The 22619-nt window shown below is 47.1% G+C and overlaps 1 protein-coding gene across 2 annotated transcripts in view; it reads right to left on the bottom strand.

Annotated features, from left to right (window-relative positions):
* Window positions 1-20731, bottom strand: part of GMPR (guanosine monophosphate reductase) — a 48173-nt gene extending 27442 nt beyond the window's left edge. The window contains exons 1-4 of one of the 2 annotated variants that reach the window (XM_050788043.1): window positions 20443-20731; window positions 13045-13164; window positions 9629-9712; window positions 5243-5416 (exon numbers count right to left, since the gene is read on the bottom strand). In XM_050788043.1, coding sequence (XP_050644000.1) covers window positions 5243-5416; window positions 9629-9712; window positions 13045-13164; window positions 20443-20529 — 465 coding nt within the window. In that variant the 5' untranslated portion in view covers window positions 20530-20731. Of the gene's footprint in view, window positions 1-5242; window positions 5417-9628; window positions 9713-13044; window positions 13165-14075; window positions 14494-20442 lie in introns of those variants that run through there. The other variant, XM_050788044.1, reaches the window with a different exon arrangement.
* Window positions 20732-22619: the final 1888 nt, after the last annotated feature.

Below are 22619 nucleotides of genomic sequence, written 5' to 3'. Positions count from 1 at the left end.
CAGGAGTGAAGCTGCAGACCTTAGCAGTGAGCGTTACAGGTCATAAAGATAGTGCAGATCCAAAGAGTGAGTGACAACAAGATCTATTGCAAAGAGCAAAAAAACAAAGCCTCCACGGTGAGGAAGACCACGCGAGTGGGTTGCCGCTGCTGGCTCAGGTGGCCAGCTTTTATTCCCTTATTTGGCCCCACCCATATCCTGCTGATTGGTCCATTTTACAGAGTGCTGATTGGTGCATTTACAAACCTTTAGCTAGACACAGAGCACTGATTGGTGCAATTACAATCCTCTAGCTAGACAGAAAAGTTCTCCAAGTCCCCACTGGACCCAGAAAGTCCAGCTAGCTTCACCTCTCACCAGCAAGACTGAGTTGGTGGCATGTGGGGGATCGCAGGCCCAGGCAAGCCACCTGGCCCTGAATGCCAGATCCAGCTCTCACTGGTCGTGTAACCCTCAGAAGGCTCCCTGAGCTCTCTAGGACTAAGTTTCACGTCAACAAAAGTAGGCGCTATTATCTCTACTCAAAGATTTGTTATTATAAAAGAAGTTCTGGCCAGGTATGGTGATTCACGCCTGTAATTTCAGCACTTTAGGAGGCAGAGGTAGGAGGATTGCTTGAAGCTGGGAGTTTGAGATCAGCCTGGGCAACACTGCAAGATTCTGTTTCGACAAACATTTTTTTTAAAAAAAGAAGTGCCTAGTCTGTGCTAGTGCCTTTTCCCACAGTACTGAGAATGTACCCCAAAACACATTATTCTCTTTCCTCGCTGAAAGCCACCAGGCAAATTGGCCACAGGACCTGGTATACTCTTCAATCAGCCAGCCCCTCAATATGACCTTTTCTGCCAAAGTTGTTCTCTAGAAATCCCTGCTTCTCCTACCTCTATGTGGCAAGGCTCATCTTAGGTGAAAGGCAAGAAAAAAAACCAGGAGAAACTGAGCACAGGGAGTGACAAGCCCTCACTCCTGGTGCAGAGGCCAGGAACTGCCAGCTTCTGCCTGGAACGTTTGCAAGCATCCTTTCTGTTCACTGTAGTGTAACGATCGTAATAACACTCCATTCCCTAACACTCAGTCCTCATATTACATCATTCAGTTCCAAAACACTGGATAAATGTGAATGCATCTTCACTATGCCTCCAAAAGCCATAAGAGAAATTATATTTCAAAAACACCAAAAACCAAGGACATAAAAGTACTGGAGGTTTCCAAATGAATCACAGATTGCAAGGGTCACTGCAGGCACAGAGCAGCTTAAGAATAAACACCTACCTTGCCAAAGTCTCCTGTTCATTGCTGGGGAAACCAGTAAGAGCAATGAAAACATACCCCTGGGCCAGCCAGCCAGCAGATGCTGGAGAGGGTCTCGCTGTTGGTGGCTTCCCAGACAGCTGTGGGAACTCTGAACCACTCTCTTCCCTCCCAGTTAACTCCCCCATAGCAACTCCTAAGTTCTACACTGGTAACAACACCCTTTCCCTCGTCTTACCCAGCCCCCTCCTTCCTGCACTTCCCTCCTTCCTGGTCTTTGTCCTTCCAGAGGCGACAGGCAGGCTCTCTAGACTGTCCAACAGGCAGCTTGCAGCTCTCAGCAGGCCCAGCTGTGAACTACACCCCACAGCAGCTCCAGTCTGGAGAACGCAATGGACAGCTTGGGAACACTAATACATTTCCACTATCACTCGTCATTTTAAACAGTGACACACATTTTCTCTCTCTTCTTAAAACAAACCCCACATTACCCTCCATCTTTCTTCTCCATCTCTGACTCAGTTCTCAGAGCAGGTGCCCTTGACGACACTCACCAGAGATGAGCAACTGCTAGTGAAGGCAGCGCTGTTATAAAACTGCATCCCATCTGAGCCCCAGAGTCATTCTCCAGCCACGAGGATCCTCAACCTCCTTTTCACAGGTGAGGAAAGTGAGATTCACAAAGAATGCAACTTCCCCAGTGTGACTCAGCTCATGTGCCCACACTGATTTCTGGGGTGCTATGGGCTGAATGTTTGTGTCCCCCACAAATTCCTATGCTGAAACTGAATCTTCAATCCAATGGCATTAGGAGGCGGGGCTTTTGGGAGGTGATTAGGTCATAAGGGTGCAGCCTTCATGAATGGGATTAGTGCCCTCACAAGAGAGGTTCCAAGGAGCCTGAATGCCTCTTCCACCGTATGAAGACGCAGCAAGAAGGCACCACCTATGAGTAACGGTGAAACCAGACACTACATCAGCCAACATCTTGATTTTGATTTCTGTCCAAAATCACAGAACTGTGAGAAATTACATTCTGTTGTTTATACACCAGTCGGTTTATGGTATTTTATGATGGCAGGCCAAACAGACAAAGAGCATTAAGGAGTGAGTTTAACAGTGATACAACCAGCTGGAAAGTAAAGAGAAGGAAAAACAGCAAGTGAGGTATCTGGGAAATGATATTAAAGATTAGCTCCAGGAAATGATATTAAAGATTAGCTCCAGGAACCAAGAAATATACATACACAGCTGACATAAAGCAACGTGGTGAATCTCAAATATACTATCAAGAAAAAGAAGATCAAAAGATATAAAGGATTACCACTTATGGAACGTTTACCAGTTTATCATATTAATAAAGGCTATGATGAAGGATACAGATGAACAGCCTGATGAAGCGAGACACAGGGTGAGGTCTGAAGAGTCCGGAGTACAGGAGCTTCTGTCCCCACAGAGCTGGGGTCTGCCACCCTCCAGGCTTGCAGACGTGTTACTAGCCAGGAAGCTTTCAAAACCCCATACTTTGGGGGTTTCTATGAAGGCCTCATCAAGGAGACATAATGGATTATTAACTCTACTTCCAGCCCTCTCCTCTCTCTGGAAAATGGAGGATGGGGCTGGAAGCTCCAAGCTTCTCATCATAGCTTGGTCTATCTGGTACCAACCCCCACACAGGAGCCCATTAAAAGTTGTCTTGTTAGGACAAGAGCAGCTCCACTGCTATCACCCAGGAAATCCCAAAGGATTTAGGAGCCATGTGTCAGGAACCAGGGTCAAAGATCAAATATTAGAACAAAAACTACTCCTACCACCCAGAAAATCCCAAGGGATTCAGAAGCTCTGTGCCAGGTGCTCTCATCACTCCGGAAATTACAAAGGTTCTAGAAGCTGTGTCAGCAACCAGGATCAAAGAGCAAATATTAGAACAAAAGATTCTCTGGGCACCGTTATCTACAAGGGTTTTAAGAGTTCTGTCTCAAGAACCAAGGGCTGAGGCCAATAAACACATATACATTTCCTACTATTTAATAGTGTTCAACAAACATCATCAAAAACAATGAGGTTGGCTGTTCTATTACAGAGAACACAGTGAATTTTTCTATTTCCCAACCCACTTCTAACACTGGTACAGGTGGTTGACCTTGGAACAATTCTTTTTTTTTTTTTTTTTTTTTTTTTTTTGAGACAGTCTCACTCTGTCACCCAGGCTGGAGTGCAGTGGCGAGATCTCGGCTCACTGCCACCTCTGCCTCCCGGGTTCAAGCAATTCTCTGCCTCAGCCTCCTAAGTAGCTGGGATTACAGTTGCCTGCCACCACGCCTGGCTAATTTTTGTCCCTTTTTTTTTTTTTTTTTTTTTTTTTTTTTTAGTAGAGACAGGATTTCACCATCTTGCCCAGGCTGGTCTTAAACTCTTGACCTTGTGATCCACCCACCTCAGCCTCCCAAAGTGCTGGGATTACAAGTGTTAGCCACTGCGCCTGGCCAATTTTTTTTTTTTTTTCTTTTTTTGGGGGACGGAGTCTCCCTCTGTTGCCCAGACTGGAGTGCAGTGGCGTGATCTTGGCTCACTGCAACCTCCAGCTCCTGGGTTCAAGAGATTCTCCTGCCTCAGCCTCCCGAGGAGCTGGGATTACAGGCGCCCGCCACCATGCCCAGCTAATTTTTGTATTTTTAGTACAGACAGGGTTTCGCCATGTTGGCTACGCTGGTCTCAAATTCCTGACCTCAGGTGATCCACCCACCTCAGCCTCCCAAAGTGCTGGGATTACGTAAGCCATTGCACCCGGCTGGAACAATTCTTGATCCTTTCTTCCTATGTGTTTGAAAAGCATAAAAATACTTAACAATCCTTGGAAGTCCTTTAACAGAAGACTTTACTCCGTAACAATTCCTTCCTCCCAACTTTCTTACAATGATGACATATATGAGAAGAAATGAAGTTCAAAATTCAAAAAACGAAGGGTTAAATTATCCAGTGGTCAATCAGTATGTGCCATCATAATTAGAATTAGCAAAACCTTGCCTAATTACAATACAGGTTTTTGCAAAAGCCCAAGTTGTACTCTAGAGCTTCTAAATCCCTTTTTCTGCCAATCCATCTTTCCCAAAAGTCACTAATCTACATTCTAACTAGTTAAGGTGCAAGTAATTAGGAAAATACAGGAAAAGTCAAGAAACAAAGCTCCTAGATAAAATATACCACCGACCGATTCGCCACTGATAGTAGACTGTCATGAAATGTTCGTATCATGGACTCCCAACTCCTACAGCAGAGTTTCCCGTTGGCAGTAGGGGTGGGACATGGAGGACCTACATATGTGACACTCAAACCCAGTCACATGTTTTCAATATTAAAAGACACTCTCTGTTAAGAAGTACTATAGACCCTTTTAAAGGTATCATATGGGGCCAGGTGCAGTGGCTCACACCTGTAATCTCAGAACTTTGGGAGATCAAGGTGGGCGGATCACCTGAGGTCAGGAGTTCAAGACCAGCCTGGCCAACATGGTGCAACCCAGTCTCTACTAAAAATACAAAAAATCAGCCAGGCATGGTGGCAGGCGCCTATAATCCCAGCTACTCGGGAGGCTGAGGCACAAGAATCGCTTAAACCGGGGAGGCATAGGTTGCAGTGAGCTGACATCGCACCACTGCATTCCAGCCTGGGTGACAGAGTGAGACTCCTTCTCAAAAAAAAAAAAAAAAAAAAAAAAAAAAAAAAATCAGATAGTAAGAAACGTGATAATACTTAGGAAAAACTGGAGCCAACATCCTACGAAGTTGATGGGGCTTTTATTATTTATAGAGGAAAGCTAGTTTTCAGATCTTCCACAGCGGCTACCTATCCTTTCCCAAATGATCCTCAATTAATCTTTGACCAAAGAAGCACCAAAATGTCTGAAGAGAATACAGCTCCCCCGACACATTGAACCCTCGTGGCTTCCCCATTTTGAGAATGTTCTACCGTAATATTCTACCGTACTTACCATAATGGTGTGTTCAGGAAATTTGGCACGGACGAGTTTCACGAATTCCACAAAATGTTCTGAATACCCATTGGCCACATCCAGGCAAATAAACTTAACCTGTGGCACAGCTTTCAAGACACTGGTCATCTTTTCCAGATCGTTCTGCCCACTGCCGGAACTCACGGCTACGTGCTACACCAAAATAAACCAAGAAGACAGGCATGAACAGTAGCATTCAGACATCAGACCCTGCTCCATCTATGCACCTATTCTGGGACAGTACAATAACCCTTTTAGGTCTACCCTAATCAAATGCACAATGCACCTGCTCAAGACACATACAACAGCAGAGGTAAAAGGGATTCATTCATTAAATTATCTAAACTTTGGCCAGGCACGGTGGCTCATGCTGTAATCCTAGCACTTTGAGAGGCTAAGGCCGGCAGATCTGGTGAGAGGTCAGGAGGTTGAGACCAGCCTGGCCAAGATGGTGAAACTCCGTCTCTACTAAGAATACAAAAATTAGCGAAGTGCGGTGGCTCATGCCTGTAATCCCAGCACTTTGAGAGGCTGAGGCAGGTGGATCACCTGAGGTCAGGAGTTCGAGACCAGCCTGGCCAACATGTTGAAACTGTCTCTACTAAAAATACAAAAGTTAGCCAGGCATGGTGGCAGGTGCCTGTATCCCAGCTACTCAGGAGGCTGAGGCAGGAGAATAGCTTGAACCCGGGGGGCAGAGGTTGCCGTGGGCCGAGATCGTGCCACTGCACTCCAGTCTGGGCAACACTCCAGTCTGGGCAACAGAGTGAGATCCCATCCCCCTCTGCCAAAAAAAGAAAACTACTGGCATGGCTGTGTCATATCAGGGAAACTCAAGGGAGGACAATGTGCAAGAACTAGAAAGTTTCCAGGAAGGAGAAATGGCAATCAACTCGGGCTTCCCCACATGAAAGCTGTGGCCTTCACCCTAAGTGCCTTGCTTGGGGAGCAAGAGAGGGGAAGATGTCTGAAATGCCTCTGATAAACTCCTTTCTATTTTGAGTTTCACTCCCAATAAAATAATAGTGCAGCATGTGACGTAGTTTGGATATTGTCCTCACCCAAATTTCATGTTGAAATATGATCCCCAGTGCTGGAGGTGGGGCCTGGTGGGAGGTGTCTGGGTCATGGGGGTGGATCCCTTATGAATGGCTTGGGCCATCCCTTTGGTGATCTCTAGGTCTGAGTTCACAGGAGATCTGGTCATTAAAAGCATGTGACCTCCCATCCTCTCTTTCTCTCTCTCTCCCACTTCGCCTTCCACCATGATTGGAAGCTTCCCCAGGCCTCCTCAATAGCAGATGGGTGGCGGTATGCTTCCTGTACAGCCTGCAGAACCATTAGCCAATTAGACCTCTTTTCTTTATAAATTACCCAGTTTCAGGTATTTCTCTAAAGCAATGCAAGAACAGCCTAATACAGCACGCAAATCTCAACCTCTACACAGAACTGCAAATCTGTTTTCCTATTAAAGGGATAAAATTTCCCAAGGTGTGAAAACAAACAAGCCTGACGTAATCTTTCACAACTGCACTTGTACATTTTTAAATCTGAAGCGACCACATCCTCCCCTATAACACCCTTGTCCCTTAACTTCCACCAGTGCCCTGGCACCTCACACCTCTCCCTTCTCTGAACATCTGCCCCTTGGGAAAGGACTTGTTTTCACTAATTTATGCCTCAGTGAAACTAAGACATGGATTGTTTATATTTTAACTCTTATCTCCAAAATCCTGGGCCACATATGAGTGATCTATCTTAATATCCTTTATGTTATTCCCCCAAATCATAACAATGTAGTGCAGCGCAGAGACTGAGTGTGAGCTGATGGTTAACATCACACATATTTACTCCAGCCTTCTCTGTGCATTCACGCCTGGGCCTCGTGGTTCACAGCTCTGCCCTGTGCCAGCCCAATCCACACAAGCCCACTCTCCCTCCCACTAGAGCTCTGCTTTTTTTAAATCTTACTTCGTTTCTGTTAAAGTACACTACATGGAACTCGAGATTGGTCGCCTTCTCTCACTGCTACTAAGTTTTTAACATTATCCCTTTTGAATTTGCCTTTTATTTGGCGGCGGGCTGTGTAGTAAGTCGATGTATCACACTTGGTAATGAAGGCCACAGTTCCAGTTAACAATACATTGCCAAAAGCTCCCTTAAAGAAGGTGGAGGGAGGCCAGGAGTGTTGGCTCGCGCCTATAATCCCAGCACTTTGGGAGGCCAAGGTGGGTGGATCACTTGAGGCCAACATGGTGAAACCTCATCTCTACTAAAAATACAAAAAATTAGCCGAGCTAAGTGGTGCATGCCTGTAATTTCAACTACTCAGGAGGCTGAGGCAAGAAAATCACTTGAACCCGGGAGGTGGAGGTTGCAGTGAGCCGAGATCACGCCACTGTACTCCAGTCTGGGTGACAAGAGCAAAACTCTGCCTCAAAAAAACAATAAAAGAAGTTGGAGGGAGGTCTGAGAAAAAGAAAAAAAGAATATCATTATTCCCAAACTTATAGAGAAAAACAGAAGAAAGTGAAAACAAGCATAATTCAGTTGAACACAATATGGCAAAAATAAAGGACTTACTATTGAGTCAGAATTATTTTATCTCCAAAACCACGTTTTCACTAATCAAAATCCCCACATAATTAAAGCACAGTAACAACAACAACAAAAAGCCAGTGAGTCCTTGAAAACGGTACAATCTGAAGTCATTTTCCAATCATAAATGATCTGACCAGCAGGGAGCACCTCTAACCCAGGGAGACCTGCCTGTGGCTTCGGCTCAGAATCCCCTGAATGTCGCAGGAGAAGGTGCAGGCATGTTGCAGCAGGGCTTTTTGTTGTTTTTAAAATGCTTGGGTTTTTAACAGCTTTTTGAAATACAATGACATGCCATACCCATTCAACATGCACAATTTGATGATTTTTAGTACATTCAGAGTTCTGTAACCATCATGATCGATTTTAGAACATTTTCATATTCCTCCCAAAGAAAGTCCCATACCCTTTAACCACATTCCCTCCCCACACTTCCTCAGCCCCTCAGGCCACTAATCTATTTTATGGCTTAGATTTGCCTATTCTAGACATTTCCTAGAAATAGGATCATAGATGCTATGGCCTTTGCGTGCGGCCTTTTCTTTTTTTTTTCTTTTTTGAGACAGAGTTTCTCTCTCGTTGCCCAGGCTGGAGTGCAATGGCATGATCTTGGCTTACTGCAACCTCCACTTGAACCTCCCGGGTTCAAGCAATGCTCCTGCTTCAGCCTCCCAAGTAGCTGGGATTATAGGCATGCGCTACCACACCTGGCTAATTTTGTATTTTTAGTAAAGACAGGGTTTCTCCACGTTGGGCCGGCTGATCTCAAACTTCCGACCTCAAGTCATCCACCCAACTCGGCCTCTCAAAGTTCTGGGATTACAAGCATGAGCCATCGCACCCGGCTGCTTCTGGCCTTTTCACTTGGTGAAATGTCCTCAAGGTTCGTCCATGCTGTAGCCTGTATCAGACCTTGACTCCTTCTTACGGCTGAACAATATTCCATTGTATGGCTATACCTTATTTTGTATGTCCTTTCACCCACTGATAGACATTTGGGTTGAGTCTACTTTGGGCTATTATGAATAACGCTGCTATGAACATTCATGTACAAGTTTTTCTGCGGAAATGTGTGCATTTCTGTTGAGTCTACACTTAGAAATGGAATTGCTGGGTCACATGGTAACTCTTATGGTTAATGTTCCAGGAACTGACAACTGTTTTCCAAAGCAGCTGCATGCACCATTTTCCATTCCCAGCAGTGAACAAGGGTTCCAGTTTCTCCACATCCTCAACAACAATTATTGTCTTTTTTTAAATAGAGATGGAGGTCTCACTATGTTAACCAGGCTGGCCTTGAACTCCTGGGTTCAAGCAATCCTCCCATCTCAACCTCCCAAAGCGCTGAGATTACAGGCATGACCCATGGTGCCTGGCTATTATCTGTCTTTTTGATGACAGCCATCTTGGTGGGAATAATGTTTACTCAACTCTAAAACACCTTGTTTTACTCAGAAGTTTTTTCTACAGCCAAAAGACAGGCTCTACCTTGAATTAGCTGGCAGGAAACACAGGTCTTCCCCAAGCTCTTGGGATATAACACTTCATCTTTCAAGGGAAAACAGACATTTCTTACAGATAAATCCTAGTATTTTAATAACACAATATGGAAACAAGTTTTCTCAGCAAATCCCTGGCAATGGCACAGGGCTAGAGAAACACCGAACTCTCAATGTCTCTCTGCTACTGACTGAAATCCTCTTGACAGCTCTGAAGATTTTGCTCCCCCTGCTACACTGCTAATTGATAACCAGGCTGTAGTCGTACCTGCAGGCATTCTGGGTGATTTGTGGCAAAGAGCTTCCAGTCATCCAGGGAGTAATGCTTGTGAATTGCTGTAAACATGGAGTGCTAGGAAACAAAACAGCACCATTAGGATGGGAAGCCAAGTGAGAGCCCCCCTCCCTCCTCCATCTGGAGGTGGTGATCCAACAAGACAAAGGCATCAGCGTTCCTGCCATCCATGCTTAATTTGCTTTGAATATGCTCCTAGCAGCCAAAACCAGACAAAGGTACAACCACTGAAATCATAAAACCCTGTTTCCCATTCTAATCTGGTTAGACAATACTGCATTCAGGACTACGGAGGCTCTGCCAGGAGGCAGGAGAGGGATAAAAGACAATTCTCAGAGCCCTGCCCAGCCCACCCAGGCTCCCACCCACACCTGTATTAGGCCAAAAGCAGCACAGATGGTCCAAAGAGAAAACCAGGCAGCAGGTCCCCCGCCCAGGAGAAGGACCATCCTAACGCAAACTTCTGCTTAGCCAACCCTGAAGAACCCCACCTTACCCCTGAGAGTTTCTCTTGTGTTCACAACCTGAACACTTCTTGCTGCAAGGTAAATCCATCGGGCAGTTGGTATTCTTGACGGTGGGAATTACATAAAGTATAACCCTAAATCTATGACTATTGCCCCAGCATTTATGACCTGCTGACCTGCTTTGTGTCAGTCTTTTCCACATATCATTTAATTTTTGGAACAACTTTGAACAGCATTATTAGCTTCACGAGCATAAATGGAGCTTAAGAGATTTAAATTGCCCAGGCATGGTGGCCTACGCCTGTAATCCCAACACTTTAGGAGGCCGAGGCAGGAGGATCACTTAAGCCCAGGAGTTCGAGACCAGCCTGGTAACATGGCAAGACCCCCATGTCTATTTAAAAAACAAAAAACAAATAAAACCTACAAAATTTGCTGAGCGCGATGGTGTATACTTGTAATCCCAGCATTTTTGAAGGGTGAGGTGGGTGAATCACCTGAGGTCAGGAGTTCAAAACCAGCCTGACTAACATGGTGAAACCCCATCTCTACTAAATACAAAAAATTAGCCAGGCATGGTGGAGTGCCTGTAATCCCAGCTACTCGTGAGGCTGAGGCAGCAGAATCACTTGAACCTGGGAGGCGGAGGTTGCAGTGAGCCAAGATGGCACCACTGCCTTGTTGCCTAGGCAACAGGAGCAAAACTCGGTCTCAAAAAAAAAAAAAATTACAAAATTTAACAACTGCATGCATGGCTAGGAAGAGACAGACGAAGGCCAGAGTCAAACTCGGATCTGACTATGGAGATTGTACACCTTGCCCTTTAACAGAAGCCTCCCACCTAACTTCTCTGGGGCTACCTATGTCCCCATCTACAACTTCTCATCCTAAACTTCTATGACTTTAGTAACCTGCACTAGTTCTACGGATCCTAGAAACAGGAAATTCACAGTAGCCATCCATGGTTAGCTACGCCAGACTACGCTATTCCGTTAGCAGGGAGACTTCCTAGGAAAATGGGAAGAGCACAGCAAGTTCTAGGTTTTTCCTGGACTATAACCTATTATGTTAATTAATCAGAATTGATTGCTCCCTGGTTCCCCTCACTTTTATACTAACACATAATCCATCAGTAGCAATGGCTGATGACAGAGCAAAGCAGGGAAAAAAAATACCAGTTCCTTAGCAATTAATGTATTAGCCTCTGGCCCAATGCTCAGTAGGGGCTGAGGTCTGACAGACAATGCAAGTGATCATGGAATCTGACAGACCACCCCTACTCCATTTTGGGAGCTCATAATTTATTTGAGAATCTTTTCCTTCGAATCGCTGGCTAATAATGAATCTCAGCACCTCCTGTGGTTAGACTTGCTGCCCACAGTGAGAAGCTCTCTCAACTAATTGGATTTACCTTTTCACTTGGCAGGCATTATCCACAGGAAAGACAGAACCCCTGAGTAGAGCAGACATTCCACATCTAGGATGCAGAAGATGCTCTGGCCCTCACCCATAAAGGTCCTGCCCAAACGGGTTTTCCTTTATTTTTCCCAAAGCCAGGACACTATTTTTAATCTGTTTTTAAATTGTATTTTAACAAACAGTACTTCTCAGATTGATCTACACAATGAGTTTTGTTTTTTCGGTTTTTTTTTTTTTTTTTTTTTTGAGACAGGGTCTTGCTCTGTCACCCCGACTGGAGTGCAGTGGCGCCATCTTGGCTCACTGCAACCTCTGCCTCCCAGCTCAAGTGATCTTCCCACCTCAGCCTCCCAAGTAGCTGGGACGATAGGCTCATCATGCCACCACACCGAGCCAATTTTCATATTTTTTTTTTTTTATAGAAATGAGGCTTTGCCATGTTGCCCAGTCTGGTCTTGAATTCCTGAGCTCAAGCAATCCGCCTGCCTCCACCTCCCCAAATCCTGGGATTACAGGTGTGAGCCACTACACCCAGCCAAAGCCAGGATATTAACCCCTCTTTATGGAAAATTAGGCTGTTGTAGTTGACTAAAAGAGACCTTGAGCTTGTACTGTGATCTGTCCATTTAAGTTGAGGGGTAAATTCCTTAGATTCAAGAGTCAGTTTGGGTTGGAATCCTGATTCTCTCTCTGCATCTATCTGGCTGAGGGCCTAGGGCAAGTGACCTACCCCTCTCCTCTCTGCTTCAGTTTCCTCATCTGTAAAAGGAACCTATCTTGTTGAGCTGTGTCCAGAATTAAGAGATACAGGCCAGGCACAGTAACTCACACCTGTAATCCCAGCACTTGGGGCAGGCGGATCACCTGAGGTCAGGAGTTCAAGGCCAGCTTGGCCAACATGGTGAAACCCCATCTCTACTAAAAATACAAAAATTAGCCGGGTTTGGTGGCATGTGCCCGTAATCCTAGCTACTTGGGAGGCTGAGGCAGGAGAATCGTTTGAACCAGGGAGGCGGATGTTGCAGTGAGCCAAGATTGTGTCACCACCCTCCAGCCTGGGCGACAGAGCAAGACTCCATCTAAAAAAAAAGAAATACATTATCTGCAGTGTTTTGCACATAAGCACTCGATACATGTATTCGACATAATTATACAGTAAATGCTGCAGCACAGACTGCATACAAAACAGCTCTGCCTTAATTTTAAAGGGGTTGTCACTTTTCTGCAATATGGCACTCTTCATGTTGTCTAGCTTCTTTTTGTATCTCTAATTTCCAAAACCATCACAGTCATATTCATGGAAGCAATGGATGCAGATCTAGACCATCTCACTGAACACAAAATCCAGACACTGTCTACTTTCTGATTGAAAGGAAAGACAGAGAATGACCCAAAGCATCTCACATTTCTACTCTTCCCTGTCTATAAAGCCAGGGGGGGGCTCCTGATAACATGTCCATGTTGTGAGCAGCGAAGGAAAAAAACAAAAGCCTACCGCCTCACCTGTGACATCACAGCTGCCATCTCAAATGTGCCCACAGTGTCCATGTTGGCCACGATAATGGGAATCCCTGAGTAGGTCTGCTTTGAATTTCGAAACGTGAAGGTGCGTTCAAGATCCACCTGTTGGCAAAAACAAAAAAAAGGGGGGGTGGGAAGATATGAGTGCTTTGCTCTTATGTGAAATGTGCAGAATTTCTGGAGTTTGGAGTGAGTAAGAACAACACAAAGGTCCCTGGATTCTCTTAGGGGTCAAAGACAGGTATTCCAAAGACACCAGAGTCGCAAAGGAAACCAGGTAAGGCACTGGATTCAGGTGCAAAAGCTGAAATGGGCTCCTCACTTTCCTTGCTCAAGCACCAGCAGAAGGCACTGGAAATTCCACCATCGAGACAAGCCTCAGAATCAGAAGCTCTCTCCTCCTTTCCCAGCCTCTCCAACCCCACTGCCGCCTTCTAGCCGCATCCCTAAAGACCCTCGTACATGTTATCTTCACCCCACCTCCAAGCTCTATGGAAACCATTCCCCTCCTGGGAACACCTGCTCCACTCTTCCTTGCCAACCATGGCCCTCGTCCTGGAACAATCCCTTCACTTCTTACCTTTCACCTAGAGCCCACTCCAAGTTTGCCCTGCAGTGAGCACCACGCCATTAATCCCTTTGCCTTTTACCCTCCACGGCTGCTTTAATTATGAGGATCTTTCAAAAAGCTGGTGGAAAGTACATTGCAACCACATGTTCCCGCATATCAACACTTGTTCCTTTGACTTGCAAGCAGCTGGGGGGCAGAGGGGTGGGCGCGGGGGCTCCAATTCTTCTGTAACTTCAAGATCAGGGCATGTAGGACTAACCCTGCTATCGGCAATCCAGAACAACACAGCCAGAAGGGTGGGCTTGACAGAAGCCACGTGCCAGATAGAGCCAGGCACTCACCAAGAGCTGGAAGAGTCCGAATTACTTCTCTGACCCAGGGCAGATGCCAGCCTGTCTACCCACCCACCATCCTCAGCCTGCTCTTATCCCAGGAAGGCTACCTGTTACAGGTTCCACTTCTCAAGTTCATTTCTGGCTGGGATTGGTCAATGGAGGACACTGGATGGGAAACTGGAGGACAGTGGCAGGCAGCGGTGGGGGGAAGTCAGGGTAGTTCTCCCAGAACCCCGCTGCCTTAGGCAGCTTCTCCAGAGCAGCTGTGTCGCCTCCAGGCCTGGATCCTCTGACCAGAGAGGCCTGCGTATTCCTCGTTCCAGCTTTCCCGAAACAAGCCCGGTCCCTTCCTGGGCTCCAGAGCACTGTCTTCTCCCTCCGACCCTCGCCCTAAGGTAGGGATGGCTTCTTGCTGTTGCTGATCTCTGGGGTGCCTCAATATCCTCAGTTGTGTGAGGATGCCCCGCATTCAATTCCATGTTTTAAACAGTCAGCATTGTTTGTTTCTCTGGCTGGACTCTGATAGACACAAACCACATTAGAAGTGAGTGCCTCCCCAAGGGAAACTGGCCAGAGAAGCACAGGTGTGAATCTTACGCTTCTGAAGTAACTTAGCCTACATTAACCCTGGCTTCATGAATTACGCCAGCAAGAGTCATTTTCTGCCATGTTTACCTGGATACTCCTCTCATTTTTTTCACTTGAGTCAACTTTCACTTTGCAATCAGCATTAAGTCAGAAAACACCACGGGACGGCTCCGCCCCTTAAGCCTTTTCATTTCTCTTGCTTCTCAACACAGGATTCTGTGTCCAGAAGGCATCCTGGGTGAATGATGTCATAAACATGACTGCACAGGCCTCACACAGCAATCAGCGAGGAGAAATGAGATGCTGGAAGGGCACGAACCTACGCGCAGCGGCGCATCCCTTTCTCCACTTCCTTCCTGATGACTCTGGGTTATACTTCAGTGGAGCACGTTATAGCGACATTCTGAAAGAGAACTGAAGGGATCTACCCATGGCAACCCTGTATGCGGCTAATGGCTCTCTAACATTTGGCTTGGCAGGCTTGAAACAATCAGAATTCCTTGGTCTCAAATTACTCTTCTATCCTCCAACAGGCATGGGGCTAGCTGCTACACTGTGCACCCGGCTGAGATCACAATGGGCTTTTCTTGGCACGCCAAAACCTATCAGCAGGACACAAAACGCAGAGCTCTTCATGGAAAAGGGCAGCCTTAACAGTAAACGCTTCCCCTCATTTCCAGTCCTTTTTATGAGCTAGCTCTTTGCCACCATTAATTCTAAGAATGAGAAATAAAGTGATCTTCCCCAACTTTATCCGCCCAGACACACACACATAACCCAGGCCAGTGGTTCACTAGCAGAGATAAATATTTTAAATATTTCAGCCTCACAGGAACAGCACTTGGCACTTAGTCTGGCACAGCCGGCCAGTACGCCAAATATAGATTTGATTCCCTGTCTAAGCCTGACCTGAAAGGGAACAAAAAGTAACAAAGTCTCCTCCCCCATCTGCTAACACACATCTCTGCTGCTCTCTAACAGGCCTTCATTAAAACCAGTCCTGCCACCCAACATGTCAGGGGCTCAAAAGTGTAAATGGACCGGCATGGTAGCTCACACCCGTAATCCTAGTACTTTGGGAGGCCGAGGCAGGCAGATCACTTGAGCTCAGGAATTCGAGACCAGCCTGGGCAACATGGTGAAACCCCATCTCTACACACAATACAAAAAACTAGCCAGGCTTGGGTGGCACGAGCCTGTAGTCCCAGCTCCTCAGGAGGCTGAGGTGGGAGGATTGATTGAACATGGGAGACTGAGGCTGCAGTGAGCCATGATCATGCCACTGCATGCCAGCCTGAGTGACAGTGAGACTTTGTCTCAAAAAAAAAAAAAAGTACAAATAGAGGCCCACCTACCACATTCCTAAATAATTCAATGTAATAAGTCCAACGAACAAACTGCTACACAAAATAGGTTCTAACCTCCTACCCTAAAAAAAAAAAAATTTCATTCACAACCAGAAAGGCATCAGAAAATGGTGGTGGGGAGATGGCCCTGGGACCCAGTCTGCCCCTCTTCCCTTCTCACCTAAATCCTTATGTATGCACAGAGGAACAGCCCCCCACCTTCAGTCTGCACATAAAGCTCTGTGCATACCCACGTACTTTTCCATAAACAACTGCCACTTGCCCACTCTGGGTTGGAGATGAGCACAACAGCATCATGGGTGGCCCTTGGAAACATACCAGGGCAAGAAGCCCATGCAGGCCTTAGAGTCAGCTCAAAGTCACTTGGGGAAGGATATCCAGGATCCCGAGTACTTAGAGCACGGCCTAAGGAACAGCATAGCCCACAGGCCCTGCCTGGTGAGAAGGGATGCAATTAGGGGGGCAGACAGGGGACCCAGGTCAGAGGCTCCTTTTCCTAGATCTACGGATGGCACCGAGTAAAGCAATTCTTTTATGTATTGTATTTTATTACATAATTATATAGATTGCTCATTATCTGTAACACCTGTCTGAGTATAGGGACAACGTCTTCCAACTTTGTAGTTCTAGTAGCTCAAATTGCGTAGGATAAACTAATGCCTGGCTAAAAGGTAAGAATACTGTGTTCTGGCCTCCAGCCTTTTGCAGTGTTTGGTGGCCCCAGCCCAGACTTCTGAATGTGCATCCAAGCCCTGAAAGCCTCACCCTCAGTTATCAGGCTCGTGAGAAGCTCATGCCCAGCTGCAGTGCTACCAGCAAGCCGCAGGGTTCCACAAATGGAAAGGGCTTCAGAGGCTGGTCCAGCACACCCGGGTACCCATCAGAATCCTCTTAGAAGTGGTTCCAAAATACTCGTGCTCCAGCTGCCTCAAACTTCATGAATCACCACCTTTGTGCTGGACACATGTGTATTTTGGAGTGTTTCCCTAGGCGATTCTAATGCATTCATGACTCAGAACAGCGCCAAACTCTTTAATTTTCCAAAGCAAAATTTACAAAGACTGTTATGGGTTGATTTATGTCTCCCCCCACAAAAAATGTTGAAGTCCTAACCTCCAGTACCTGTAAATGGGACCTTAGTTAGTTAATAGGGTCACTGCAAATGATCAAGCTAAGGTGAGGTCAAGAGGGTGAGCCCTAGTCCAATATGACTGTTGTTCTTATAAAAAGGAGAAATTTCCAGGTGCGTAATCCCAGCACTTTAGGAGGCTGAGGTGGGCGAATCACCTGAGGTCGGGAGTTCGAGACTAGCCTGACCAACATGGAGAAACTCTGTCTCTACTAAAAATACAAAATTAGTCGGGTGTGGTGGCGCATGCCTATAATCCCAGCTATTTGGGAGGCTGAGGCAGGAGAATCGCTTGAACCTGGGAGGCAGAGGTTGTGCTGAGCCAAAATGACACCATTGCACATTCTTACTAGCTTAAAGACTAGGGTAGAATATTTAAGCCAGAAATGGGTTCTAAGGAAGAAAACACTCAGGGAGAATGCAGGCTCCCCAGCATATCAGATGAAAACAAAGGTCTTGTCTCAATCCACAAACTCATTACTTCTCAGAAAAAGATTATCCAAATGTCCCCACATGACCCTGTGGAGCTTTATTCTTCCATGCCAGGGGCTGGACATTTGAGAGATGAATGCCTCCCTAGAGAATCCAGGCTAAGGCCACCTGGGCCACTGCTACCTGTATTCTTTGCCTCTCAGAGGTGACCTCAGATTCATTTCATTCATGTTCATTCATGGGAGGCTGGTGGAAATGTCCTTGCAGGAGTCCTGAAGCTTCTGAGGGGGAGATCACTCTTACTGTCCGTTTCCTGCTTATAGCCTGACGATCCATTGCTGGGCCTGGCTCTTGCAAAACTGTCACGAGGATAAGCCCATCATCAGCTGTCAAAACCCTCCTCCCCCAGCCAGACTCTACTCCCAGGGTGTACGTTCTCTTTCCTGGCTCCACACAAATCCACTGTCAGGCTCAATGTCGGTCATCTACCGTTCAGTTTCCAATTTGCCTCCAGATATTACTTCTGCCAGGATGCACACATTTTAAGCTTCTGATTGTGCAAGGAAAAGTTTTTATCTGCCTATGAAAAATTTCAGGCATCAACAAGCAAACTGAGAAAACATTAAGAGGGGATTAGGGAGGCCTAACTAGATCCTCAACGCCACTGAGGCAAGTAAAGTCAGATCATGGGGGTGGTCGGCCAGGCAAGAGCCTCACGCACCAGGGAGCTAAACCATCACGGCAACCGATTAGAAACGCAATGCTGGTTAACTTCAGTCTCCAGGCCCATGGCTGCAAACTCCCACGAACGTGAAAATATAAAAAAGACATCTCAAGGGCACTGAGTTCTCACTGCAATGTGTACATGAAGATTGCAAAGGTGCCATCCCAAACTGGAACATTAGTAGTTACAATCTGCCCAAATTGTGAAGCCAAGTGTTGCATGACATTGTCGCATGATGTGATAGTATTCTCTGAGGAGTAATTCATTCTATTACATAAATTTCATTTTAGCTCTAGAGACAGGGTTGCCCAGGCTGAAGTGCAGTGGCACCATCATAGCCCACTGTAACCTCCAACTCCTGGGCTCAAGCCATCCTCCCGCCTCAGCCTTCCAAGTAGCTGGGACTACAGGTGTGCACCATAGCTCTAATTTTTAAAATTTTTGTTGTAATCTCTAACTCCTGGGCTCCAGCCATCCTCCCGCCTCAGCCTTCCAAGTAGCTGGGACTACAGGTGTATACCACCGCTCTAATTTTTTAAATTTCTGTTGTAATCTCCAACTCCTGAGCTCAAGCCATCCCTCCCACCTCAGCCTTCCAAGTAGCTGGGACTACAGGTGTGCACAACTGCCCTGGCTGATTTTTTAAATTTTTGTAGAGCTGAGGTCTTGCTATGTTGCCTAGGCTGGTCTCAAACTCCTGGCCTCAAGCAATCCTTCCAATTCAGCCTCCTAAAGTGCTGGGATTACAGGTGTGAGCCACTGTGCCTGGCCCTATTACATTTATGTTCAATATTTTACCTTCTCAACATGTTTTCTGGTTCAGAAAATAGGTATATCTTTGTTTTGAACATCCAATTTTCTGAAAAATAAGTTTCTCTCTTCTAAATACATTTTGAATATTTAAAGAATATTGAGGCCACCAAATTATTAGCATATCCAGAATCCCGGTATTTCATCTTGGTCTTGCCTTAGGTACTGGCTACAGCTCATGCTTCCAGAGACCCAGGCCTGCCCTCCAAACTGTTTTTGTTCCATGAGAGGCCCCCTCTTCAGCACCTGAAAGGTCATGAGGGACAGGCACAGGGTCACCCAATCTGGGGTGATAAGCTTTAATCATTGCTCCCTCACCTCCTCCAGTCCTGCCGGGCTCCAGCCAGCCAATGCTGCCGCTTACAGAAGGCCCCTTGGTTTAGTCATTGGCTAACGCGGAGGCTTCCCCAATCCAAGCAAGCCCTCGGCTGGCAGCCCCAGGCACTGCAGTTAGGCCTGTCACCGGAGTGGGCAGCGGACTTCTTTGCTGAGGGGATTTATTTATGGTCTTGTTTGTGGAGCCGGACGGACAGAGCTGTGCAGGTTGGCCCAGCCTCCTAGTGTTTACTCCTTCAGCCGTGTCCAGTTTCCTCACCTTCCGCTCCAGCTCTCAGCAAAGCCACAGTCACCAGCGCACACCACCCCGGGGCACTCTGCCTTTCAGTGCAACTAGTTTATCCTTCAGGGGCTGACCTCCCTTCCCCCAGCCCCAGGCTATTTCCAGTCTGGTCTTCACCTGTTCCTTAGGATTTGAGTACATCCAGGCAGAACCAGGGAAATGCCCGAGGCTTCCAATTCGCCCCCACCTCTCCCACCCCAAAGCTTTCCGCTTCTCCAGGGCTAGGCTGGGACTGCGGACTGTCCAGGACCGCAGAGTCTCCAAGCCCCACTGCCAGCAAGGCCGCCAAACTCCGAAAGGAAACACTGAACTTGTGCCCTGGGTTCTCCTGTTTTTTCAGACGCATTCACTAAGTTCCACCGCTGGACCTGAAGCGAAAGCAGCAGCAATTCTCAGCACTAGGAGACGCTGCCAAAAATCACCGGGATCTGCAGTTGTTTTTGTCGTCCTCTCTTCTCTAGCTCCAGTTTCCTTTTCTTGCAATATGCGCCCTCATACCCCCATTCCTTCTAAACCAACTGGCCACTGGATCTCTGCTCATCTGTGGTCAAGTTTCATTGTAAACTTCCCCCAGGCCACCTAACGGGACCGACGTGTAGAGAATTTCAAGGGCCCCCGTATCACCGCCCTTAAAGACACCTCACGTCCCGGCAGGTGCTGGGGCGGGGGAACAGGGATGTAGCGCCCCAGCCTCAAACACCAAAGCAGGCAGGGTAACCCCGTGCCACCCCCCTTCCACCCACTTGCCCGGCGCCACCCGGTAAAAAAAATCCCAGCCCCACTGCGACTTCCGAACGGCCCCCACCTCGGCTCGGCTCTTGAGGCTGCTCCGCTTAGGTCGGAGCAGGACATCCTTGAAGTCGAGCTTGAGGTCCGCATCTATGCGGGGCATGGTGCGGCGGCTCCTGGCTGCGGCGGCGACGGCGGGGCGGGGGCAGCGGCGCGGGGGGCGCCAAGGCTGCTGTGCCGCGGCCGGGAGCGGGCGCGGGCCGGGCGCGCACGCCGCGCTCTTAAACCCGCCCCGCCGACCCGCGGTCACGCTTGGCCCGCCCCGGGCACCGCCTCCGTCTCGGGCAGGGGCTGAGAAGCAGGCTGGTTAGCCCTTCCTCCTCGCGCCCCCGCCCCCGTCCTTCCCCCGCCGGTGTACAGCCCGTGGCAGTGACCGAACGGGCACGGGGGAGGGAAATGCTCACCGTCCTGTTTGTCCCCAAGGTCCCCGATGGGGAGGGGACTTAGCGTGTGCCTGCCTTATCCAAGGGAAAGTCGCTCCGAGAGCTTTTACTTGTTCTTCTTTTTTTTTTTTTTTTTTTTTGGAGACAGAGTCTCTCACTGTCGCTCAGGCTGGAGTGCAGTGGAGCGATCACCGCTCATCGCAGCCTCGACCCCTGGGCCCAAACGATTCTCATGCCTCAGCCTCCCCGAGTACAGGCGCACGCCTCCACACCCGGCTTATTTTAGAAATTATTTCCTAGAGATGAGGGTTTCACCATATTGCCCAGGCTGGTCTCGAACTCTGACCTCAAGTGATCCGCCTGCCTCGGCCTCCCAAAGTTCTGGGATTACAGGCGTGAGCCACCGTGCCCCGAGGCTTCCCCCTTTTTAAAATTCAAGCCCGGTGTGCTCAGCCGGTGCTGAGGGGCACGCCTCTCACTTGCCAAAGAAGGAGAAACCCCAGGGAGGTTGTACAGCATTAAGGAAAAGAGCATGGGCAGTTAACTGTTGAGCTGTACTGGAATTGTTGAGGCCATGATTCCCTTTGGACTTGTTAAGAGACAAGGTCTCACTGTGTTGCCCAGGCTGGTCTTGAACTACTGGGCTCAAGTAATCCTCCTGCCTCAGCTTTCCAGTGTTGGGACTACTGGTGTGAGCCACTGCGCCCAGCCTGGATTTCAGTATTTTTGTTTAAGAAAAACAGTGGAGCCTGAGTCCCCTCTGGGGGTTACCAGTGATGTGAGTTCATTAATTCACTTATTGACCTTACTGAGCCTTTATTATACACTCGGAATGTTATTATACACTCGGAATGTGCTGCCGGGCTTCATGCATCATCTCATTCACTCTCAGAACAACCTAATGAAGAAAGAGCCACTTCACAGATAAGGAAAAATGAGGCTCCTACAAATTAAATAACTTGCCCAAGGTCGCAGAAAAATTCAATATAAATTTCTCAGTCCTTAGAACTTACTACAACTCTTCACTGAAGCTTATTTTGTCCTGGAATATCTCTTTGCCTGAGTTCAAAACCTGGTTCCACCACTTTCTAGCTAGGTGACCTTTGAGGAGTCAATTTCTCTAAGTCAGTTTTCTCATAAAAGGGGCGGGGCAGGAGGGGGTTAACCCTATCTCCTCCCTGGTTTTTGTGAGAATTAAAGTGTGTGTGTTTATGTAAGCACAATGTCTGTCCCATAGTAGTTGCTCAATGCATGGTAGTTACAGATTTGTAGTCACATGTTACATTATGTGCATTATGTTTTGTATTTTCAAACTAGAATGCTAACTGCACAAAGGCAAGAATCATCTTTCATTCTCTTCCATTTTTCTGCAGCCTCAAACTGAGCTAGCAACTGTCCTCCGTGAGCTAGCATGTAAGGCTGACCATAAAAGATACATCATAATATTCAATTTAACACAAATGGCTGAAGATGATAAAGGTCTCAGCCCATCCCACATGCTCTCATTAGCTGTACCCCAAAGGAAGTTCATGAAGTTTCAGGGAAGGAAATGAAATTTATCAGAGAGAGAATGAAAGTAGCCACAATTAGTCCAGCTCTGCAATGTTTACCACCCTTGACAAATTCTTGGGAACTGGCCAGATGTGCTGCTTATTTGCAAAGTACTGAAAGGAAACCTAATTCTGATCTTTTAAAGATAAAATAGAAGTAAAATATAATTACTAGATGGTATGATTATTTTTAAATTATTCTCCTTAAAGGGAAGAGAAACTGACCTTGTTAAGTATCTGCCAGCATGGGTGAGGGCTTT

The sequence above is a fragment of the Macaca thibetana genome, chromosome 4, assembly GCF_024542745.1.
Source record: "Macaca thibetana thibetana isolate TM-01 chromosome 4, ASM2454274v1, whole genome shotgun sequence".
Taxonomy (NCBI): domain Eukaryota; kingdom Metazoa; phylum Chordata; class Mammalia; order Primates; family Cercopithecidae; genus Macaca; species Macaca thibetana.
This window is presented reverse-complemented; position numbering and strand designations above follow the sequence as displayed.